A 9,708-nucleotide genomic window follows, 5' to 3' on the forward strand; every position below is an offset into this window, starting at 1 on the left:
ATTTATAGGTAAGGTTAGGTTAGGTAGCCAAAAAAAGCTAGGTTAGGTTAGGTTCGGTAGGTTAGGTAGACGAAAAAACATTAATTCATGAAAACTTGGCTTATTAGGCAAATCGGGCCTAGAATAGTAGGCTGAGAAGTGCGTTCTGGCTATTAGGTACGACATATATATATATATATATATATATATATATATATATATATGTCGTACCTAGTAGCCAGAACGCACTTCTCAGCCTACTATGCAAGTCCCGATTTGCCTAATAAGCCAAGTTTTCCTGAATTAATATATTTTCTCTAATTTTTTTCTTATGGAAAGATAAAGCTACCAATTTCATTATGTATGAGGTCAATTTTATTTTATTGGAATTAAAATTAACGTAGATATATGACCGAACCTAACCAACCCTACCTAACCTATCCTAACCTATCTTTATAGGTTAGGTAGCCGAAAAAGTTAGGTTAGGTTAGGTAGTCGAAAAACAATTAATTCAGGAAAACTTGGCTTATTAGGCAAATCGGGCCTTGCATAATAGGCTGAGAAGTGCGTTCTGGCTACTAGGTACGACATATATATATATATATATATATATATATATATATATATATATATATATATATATATATATATATATATATATATATATATATATATATATATATATGACTAGGTGAGAGGGAATAGGTTCCTAAAATTGCTTCTGTTTAGTAAGCGTGGATAAATTGGACTCCCTTCACATCGTGACAACTGCCTGAATAACCAATGAGGGTTTTGGCGAGGGGTGTGCCTTGTGCACCATGTGTCACGGAACCCAACACCTGCCGATTAATGCAACGAGCTTTCATATGCATGTCCTGATCTGGTATAAAAGACTTTCGAGCAACCTACGGTGTTAGTGCATCTAGTCCCTGGCCGGTCAGCGGACGTTCTGGGACTGTGCTCCAAGCCCCTGTTGCTGCTACACGTCGGTGTAGTCCCCTGCAGCAGTAGCAGTAGAGACAGTAGCAGCCCACTCCTCCTGTCCCAGCTGTACGCTACCAACATGAAGACTTTCATTCTAGCTGCTTTGGTCTTCTGTATTTTCCTCCTGGCACAGGTACGGAGGATCCCTTACGTACAGCCCAAGTAAGCGCAGTACTATACACCCACTTTAAACTTTCAACTTAAGAAGATAACAGTGTTTACATGACTACAAAAATAGACATTAAAGACAGCTATTTATTATAGCAACATCATGGGCAATGAACAAATCAGAGGTTCATATATACAATTTTACTGCAGTGGTATAAATAATAAGAATCAATAATATGTTGTTCTCGTAAACTTTATTCAAACTGGGAACCTATACTCAGTTGTTGCAATTTTTATGCAGTTTAGAAAATATATCATCTGTCCATTTGCTGAGTATTTCCTTCTTATATTCTCTCTCTAGTGGAAGTCCATCCACTTGGGCTGGACGGTAGAGCGACGGTCTCGCTTCAAGCAGCTCAGCGTTCAGTCCCGGACGGTCCAAGTGGTTGGGCACCATTTCCCCGACCCATTCCAAATCCTTATTCTGTCCCCATCCAAGAGCTATATAGTCATAATTCCTTGGCGCTTTTCCCTGATAATTCCCTCCTCTCTCTCTCTGTTTATCTAAATAGTGTTCATTAGTTAAAATGAATATATGTCCTGCAAACTATACATTCATACTCTTTGAACATATAAAAATGATCACTACGATATTTGGAGATAAAACAGATTTGTGCTGAAAAGAATGTTTCGCTATTGCATACACTTCCGAAGATCACATACAGAAGTCGTAAATCACAGGAAGTATGTTTTGCAGGAATATTTTAAATTTAAGGCAATTATATTTTTATGACTTAGCATTTAAAGAACCCTCCAATATATTCTGACTTCTAATATAACTAAAAGTTTTTAGTGTGACGACAACAACAATAAAACACTTTTTCCGCCAAATGTTTTATTTGATGGCCTCTATGTGTTTTACAACGTTACCATAGAGTTTTTATTTTTTTATCTTCTCAAGTTATTTCCTTGTGATCAAACTCTAGCGTGTGTAGTTCAGGGGCGATGGCCACACAGATTTTTCATATATATTTTCCGAGAAATGTCTTCAAAAAGGAACATAAGCATTTCTTACATAGGTCTCACGACTTCCAACATTTTTGTACAGTCAGTGTGGTCAAGCGGTTAAGGAGCCAGGTACGCCAAGGTGCACAGAGCTCCTGGCTTCCTGGGTTCGAATCCTTCTGGAGTGAGGAGTTTTCAGTTGCATACTGACTTGGAGACCATTCAAGCTTCTTCGCATATATACATACATATATATATATATATATATATATATATATATATATATATATATATATATATATATATATATATATTTATATATATATATATATATATATATATATATATAGAGAGAGAGAGAGAGAGAGAGAGAGAGAGAGAGAGAGAGAGAGAGAGAGAGAGAGAGAGAGAGAGAGAGAGAGAGAGAGAGAGAGAGAGAGAGAGAGAGAGAGAGAGAGAGAGAGAGAGAGAGAGAGAGAGAGAGATAATACCAAAGTATTTCAATCTACAGGAACAGGTGCATGGAAAAACTGTTGAAAATCGTCAGGAGGTAAATGATCAAGACCTGCTGACTCAGAGAAGAAGAAACACTGGTACTGACAAACATGGCGGGAAAAGTGTTGGTCACGGCAGAATTGATGAAGTAAGAACAGGTCACCGAGACCAGAATGGAGGAAAATCTGTTCCTTCCAAGATAAAAAAAGCTGACACTGTTAAGAAATCGTTAAAACATCGAACTAAAAAACAAGAAACGAGTTTTCGTACCCAGAATGGACAAAAGCGTCATGATGGGCAGAAGAGGAAAAGTTCTATCAAAAGGAAAGGAGAAAAACGTCGAGGAAGCAAGAAAGGCATAAAGAATAGTGTAGATCAACCCATCAAAAGTAAGAAAAAAACTAGTCGCACCAAGAGCGGAAAGAAAGATCGCGGAGGCAAGAATAAGGATAAACTCCAACGTGGCAAACATCGGCGGCAGAAGAAGAAGAAAGATGGTCGCGTCAAGACTGGTAAAAAGGTTTTCACTGTCAAGAAGGCTGCTAAGGGACGTGACAAGTCTAATAAAGAAGTTCCCACTGCCAAAAAGGTCGTTAAGGGACGAAAAGTCACTTCAGAGAAAAAACAAAAGAAGAAATCAAGAAAAAATTTAAAAAAGTCAAAACCCAAAAACCCTAAGACAGGCGGCCGTAAACAAAAAAAAAATAAAACGACAATGAAAACAAACTCAAAGAAAACAAAACCCCCAAAAAATCAAAGAGAGAAGCAAGCGTCAAATAAACAAAAGAAGGTGATGAATGGGAAAAGAGCAAAGAAAGTTAAAGGCATAAAAGTAAAGGGGGATAAATACAAAAAGAAGCAAAACAAAACTAATAAGATCCAAATGAAACATAACAAAAAAACAAAGAAAAACCGTAAAAAAAACAGTAAGGACAAACGCAAGAAACACAAAAATACCAAGAAGAATAAACCCAAAGTTAAAAGCAGCAAGAACTCTAATAAAAACAATAAAAAGCCCAAGAAAAGTAAAGCCAAGGCGGGTAAGAAAGGTGACGAGCCGGCAGTAAAGGAGGAAGGGAAGCAGTCTGACGGGAGGAAAGGTTATCCAGCTTCAGGTGAGAGTCATGGTGGCGATATTGACTCTAAAATAAAGTGCAAACCTCATAAAAAGTGTACTCAAGCCGGCGGGAAGTGCCAGAAGAAAAAGACCTGCAACACCAAAGTTGCCGGTGTCAAGTGCAAGGGGAAGTCGTGCGAGTGTTGCCTCTCATGTAAGTGTCTATTTGTTTTCAATGTTTGTTTGTTCATTTTGTTGAAATGGAAGGAGCAGGAAGTTATTAGCCTGACAGTTGCTTATGACTATCAAACGTTTGCCTCTTCATTTTGTGCCTGGTGTATCAATCCATCTATCCATCATCTCTCCACAATATGTGAGATAGTAATATGATCTCGCAAAGATGATATTACTTTTTAAATTAGCAACTTGGGATTAGAGCTGTTAACTTTTTCTGTATGTCTTAACTATTAGTCTAGTACTTGAAAGTGAAAGTTGCTCAAGATTTATTTGTTGTAAGTTTACTTTACTTTTCACAGTTACATATAATGACTGATGTCTGTTCTATGGAGAGATACAAAACCTGCTCAAAAATATATTTTAAGTCTGTAACTTTAATACATCTGAAATATACATCGGTGTCAAACGAGATATATTAGAGGCAATTTAGGTTAAGTGACAAAATTTGAAACAAATGTTGAAAAAAATATTAAATAGATAATTATAATGTCCCGTTTGCTGGACTCTCTACTATAATAAGTAATTGTGACTGTATTTGATTTTTGAAGTTATTTGACGTCACTACCACTATTTCTCCTTCCGGAAGTAACATACTGAGCAAGACTCGACTCTAGTATTGTCTGATTCAGGTCTCTTAAACTCTCCTCTGAGCTCAGCGCTCTTACTTCTGACAACAATGTTGTAGTAAATTACTCTGGACATTCTCCAGCAGTTTATTGTGCTCGTAGAGACGAGCTGACCCCGAGCTGAATATTGTTGAGCCAGTCATTCATTTGCTTCCGCTCTACTTGTCACTGTTGCTACTTTATGTTTAATTTTTATTTTCGTTCTTCTTACCACTAATGCAGCCATATGTTTGACTTTTTGACAACAATAGAGTTTTTCCTGTTGTTCTCAGCGTATACTTCTCTGGACCGCCTGCTGTTTACTGGAGATCTGTTGAGGCCTATTACTATTTATCATTAAATCCTCTGCTGTTACTGTGATGTAATATTGTGCATTGACCACGTCTATCACAGGGTATTCAAAACGAACCTGCATATGTATTTACGATTCTATTAGCTTTCCCGGACAATGCTCTTTTATATAAAGGGGCTGTATATCAATGAGCAGGTTCATACGGAGTAGATAGGCTAAAAATTTATATTCTGGAATAATGTCCAATTATATTATTAAAATTGCCATCACTTTTTGTACTGCAATTGTTTGTGGCTTTTCACATAATGCTCCGAATCTTAAAAATTTCAGTGTAGCTCTAGATAAAACAATAATAATATATTTAAAGAGTGGTTAAATTTATATGAAAGCCTATATTGAGATCCTCAAATAATTATATTATTTAATATTATAGTGCATAAATTTATAATAATTATCTTTCAAATAGCTTGTGCAATGAGCCCAAAAAAGAAGTGTACGATATACAAGGGCGTGTGCAAGAAGAAGTGTGGGTCGACTGAGCGCCAGATAGCCAAGGGATGCTCCAAGAAGAAGTGCGTCTGCTGTGCCAAGGCTTGCAAGCCATTGAGCGCCTGCAATGTTCTCGGTGGCTACTGTGTCTCCAGTAAGAAGCTCTGTACAGGATTGATAAACAAAAAGGGCTGCAAGGGAAACAAATGTCTCTGCTGTTATCCAGGTAAGACATCCTTTACCATCACTTAAGCACATACTTGTACATCTAGGAACGAATTTACATAACATATTTGCACTTATAGTTGCTGTTAGGAATCCAGATCTCAGTAACTGGTATTAACCTCATTAGCAACCTCGGAAGACCATGCACAACTGCCAGAGTTCCGGCAGCTTCTGAAAGTACTCTTATAGGCAATCTTTATACATCATTCATTTGATTCCAGAAATTCCAAGAACGCTGGTACATATCAATTCAAAATGTAGCTATTTTGTACAAGATGCAGGCAACTATATTCTGAATCTAAAGCAACAAGTTTTGCTGTTTTATCAAAGTTCTTAATTATATGTGTATGTGTGTGTGTGTGTGTGTGTGTGTGTGTGTGTGTGTGTGTGTGTGTGTGTGTGTGTGTGTGTGTGTGTGTGTGTGTGTGTGTGTGTGTGTGTGTGTGCGCGCGTACTCACCTATTTGTGCTTGCGGAGGTTGGGCTCTGACTCTTTGGTATGTGTATGTATGTGTGTGTGTGTGTGTGCACTCACCTAGTTGTACTCACTTAGTTGTGCTTGCTGGGTTGAGCTCTGGCTCTTTGGTCCCCTCCTCTCAACCGTAAATAATCTGATGTACAGATTCCTAAGCCTACTGGGCTCTATTATATCTACTTTTGAAACTGTGTATGGAGTCAACCTCCACCACATCACTGCCTAATGCATTCCACTTGTTTACTACTCTGACACTAAAAAAGTTCTTTCTAACATAACTTTTGGCTCATTTGGGTACTCAGTCTCTACCTGTGTCTCCGTGTTCGCGTACCACCCGTGTTAAAAAGTTTATTCTTATCTCCCCATTTCAACTCCTCTGAGAATTTTGTAGGTAGTGATCATGTCTCCCCTTACTCTTCTGTTTTCCAGTGTCGTGAGGGCCATCTCACTCAGCCTTTACTCGTAACTCATGATTCTTAGTTCTGAGACTAGCCTAGTGGTATACCTCTGAACTTTTTCCAGTTTTGTCTTGTGCTAGACAAGGTACGGGCTCCGAGCTGGGGCAGCATACTCCAGGATTGGTCTTACATATGCGGGAGTACAATGTTTTGAATGATGCCGTACACAAGTTCCTGAAGGCTGTTCTGATGTTAGCCAGCCTAGCGTATGCTGCAGATGTAATTCTTTTTATGTGGGCTTCAGGAAACAGGTTTGGTGTGATATCAACTCCTACATCTTTCTCTCTGTCCGTTTCTTGAAGTACTTCATCTCCCATTCGGTATCCTGTGTCTGGCCTCCTGTTTCCATCGCCTAGTTTCATTACCTTGCATTTACTCGGTTGAACTTTAGAAGCCATTTGTTGGACTATTCATTCAGTCTGTCTAGGTCATCTTGTAGCCTCCTACTATCATTCTTTATTTTAATCCTTCTCATAATCACCAGCAAACAATAAGAGGAAGGATTCTATTCCCTCTGGGAGATCATTTACATATATCAGAAACAGTATAGGTTCATGGACTGAACCCTGCAGTCTGAATATGCAGACTGAATATGAATATGCATCCAAAAATATGCAGTCTGCCCACTCCTCTCTTTCTTGCCTGATTTTTGTTGTCTGGTCGTAGAATTCAACTAATCCTGTGAGGCAGGACTTGCCATCCCTGAAACCATGTTGATGCTGTGCTTCAAAGTTCTTTCGCTCCAGATGTTCCACAAGCTTTTTTCGCACAATCTTCTTCATTAGTTCAACAAAGAGCAAAACAAATTATTAAATTATTACATAGCGACATGGGGCCTGTATCCCCGACCAGTACAACAACATTTCCATCATTTCCTTCTTCAACTTTGCCGAGATAACACGTACAGTTAACTAACTGGTTAGCTCTTCTCTCTCTCTCTCTCTCTCTCTCTCTCTCTCTCTCTCTCTCTCTCTCTCTCTCTCTCTCTCTCTCTCTCTCTCTCTCTCTCTATCTCTCTCTCTCTCTCTCTCTCTCTCTCTCTCTCTCTCTCTCTCTCTCTCTCTCTCTCTCTCTCTCTCTCTCTCTCTCTCTCTCTCTCTCTCTCTCTCTCTCACATTTTGTTTTTAACTAAGACTAGGGTTCATTACGGTTGTCAATTGATGGGAAGCCTTAGGACGACGGGCTGGATAATGAGTTATTTTTAACACTTAAGTGGTATAATTTTTTAATAACATTTAATAACAAATATGTTATTTGTTTTTAACTAAGACTAGGGTTCATTACGGTTGTCAATTGATGGGAAGCCTTAGGACGACGGGCTGGATAATGAGTTATTTTTAACACTTAAGTGGTATAATTTTTTAATAACATTTAATAACAAATATCTATAGATTCGACTGCTTCCAAATTATAGAAAATTCATAATATTTATGTATTTTATTTTAAATATATTTATTTCAAGATTTGTAACTATGTCCTAAAATACAGTTTACATTTGTAATTTCTTTACACATAGTAAATAACTTTTAATATTTCTTTGCAATTACAGCGTTGCCGCCCCAGCCTACAGGAACAAGCACATATACGACAACTTCTGTTCTTACACCGTCGACGCCTAGTTCAAGCATTAGTACGCTGAACATGACCACTTCATCGAACACATCTACTTCTACCTCGAGCTCAACATCTACTACTTCCTCGAATACGACATCAACATCTTCCAGCACGATACCTAGCATATCAGGCACGACATCTACATCTACGTTGAGCTCAACATCAACGACTACGACAATAACGACATCGTCTACTACATCTGGTACGACATCGTCTACTACGTCTGGCACGTCATCTTCTACTACGTCAGGCACGACGTCGTCTACAACGTCTGGCACGACATCGTCTACTACGTCCGTCACGACTTCGTCTACTACGTCTGGCACGACATCATCTACTACGTCTGGCACGACATCAACTACTACGTCTGGCACGACATCATCTACTACGTCTGGCACGACATCATCTACTACGTCTGGCACGACATCGTCTACTACGTCTAGCACGACATCAACAACCACATCAACAACGACGTCGAGTACGACATCTACTACTACATCCAGTACGACATCTACTACTACATCCAGTACGACATCTACTACTACATCCAGTACGACATCTACTACTACATCCAGTACGACATCTACTACTACATCCAGTACGACATCTACTACTACATCCAGTACGACATCTACTACTACATCCAGTACGACATCTACTACTACATCCAGTACGACATCTACTACTACATCCAGTACGACGTCTACTACTACATCCAGTACGACATCTACTACTACATCCAGTACGACATCTACTACTACATCCAGTACGACATCTACTACTACATCCAGTACGACAACTACAACGACATCGACCACATCAACTACCACATCGACCACGTCATCTACTAGCACGTCGACCACTACATCAACATCAACATCGACTACATCTACCACTACGCTGAGTACGACATCAACTTCGGCAACGAGCACCACCGCGACCAACCTACTAGCCGTGCTCACAAATCTACTCTCACTCTTGCAGACCTCCAATATCGCAATTGCTACCATTCAAACCCTTCTGAATCAACTAATAAACCTTTTAGTCTCTCTCGGCCTCGGAAGGAGGAGGAGGAGAAGGAAGCGCAGTGCGGAGACCGCCATCATTGATAACATTAGGACGACCTTTAGCAACGGTGCCACTGCACTCATGCGCGAAGACGAACTCGCTCTGTTAAAGATGATAGCGGAAGTCATGGATTCCATGACACAAGTGGAAGCCATTGATGCTTCCATAAAACGTGGGTCCTTGGCATACTCTCCAGAGCTCGTTAATTCTATAAATAATACCATTTCCTCCGGCCATGATACTCTAAGAAATCTGACAGCTCAAAGTCAAAACGTAAGAGGAAAAATAAGGAGTGTGTACGACCAAATTGGTAAAAACGGGGGGACGACAAGTGACATCCCGGAAGTAGTGACGTACAGCTTGATGTCGCTTTCGACGTCAATTGGGACTACTTCTTCAACTACTATATCGACCACGTCATCTACTGGTACATCTACAACGACATCAGCTACTACGTCTGGCACGAAATCGTCTACTACGCCTGGCACGACATTGTCTACTACGTCAGGCACGACAGTGTCAACTACGTCTGGTACGACAAGGTCTACTACGTCTGGTACGACAATATCTACTACGTCTGGTACGACAATATCTACT

General features: G+C 39.5%; 1 protein-coding gene across 1 annotated transcript; it reads left to right on the forward strand.

Moving 5' to 3' along the window:
- Positions 1 to 1,042: 1,042 nt before the first annotated feature.
- Positions 1,043 to 8,894, forward strand: LOC138356801 (axoneme-associated protein mst101(2)-like). Its single transcript, XM_069313122.1, has 6 exons — positions 1,043 to 1,096; positions 2,594 to 3,842; positions 5,250 to 5,498; positions 6,494 to 6,648; positions 8,166 to 8,360; positions 8,487 to 8,894. The coding sequence occupies exons 1-6, from the start codon at positions 1,043 to 1,045 to the stop codon at positions 8,892 to 8,894; spliced, it is 2,310 nt and encodes a 769-aa protein (XP_069169223.1).
- The last annotated feature ends 814 nt before the right edge of the window (positions 8,895 to 9,708 follow it).

The sequence above is a fragment of the Procambarus clarkii genome, chromosome 74 (assembly GCF_040958095.1).
Source record: "Procambarus clarkii isolate CNS0578487 chromosome 74, FALCON_Pclarkii_2.0, whole genome shotgun sequence".
Classification (NCBI taxonomy): Eukaryota; Metazoa; Arthropoda; class Malacostraca; order Decapoda; family Cambaridae; genus Procambarus; species Procambarus clarkii.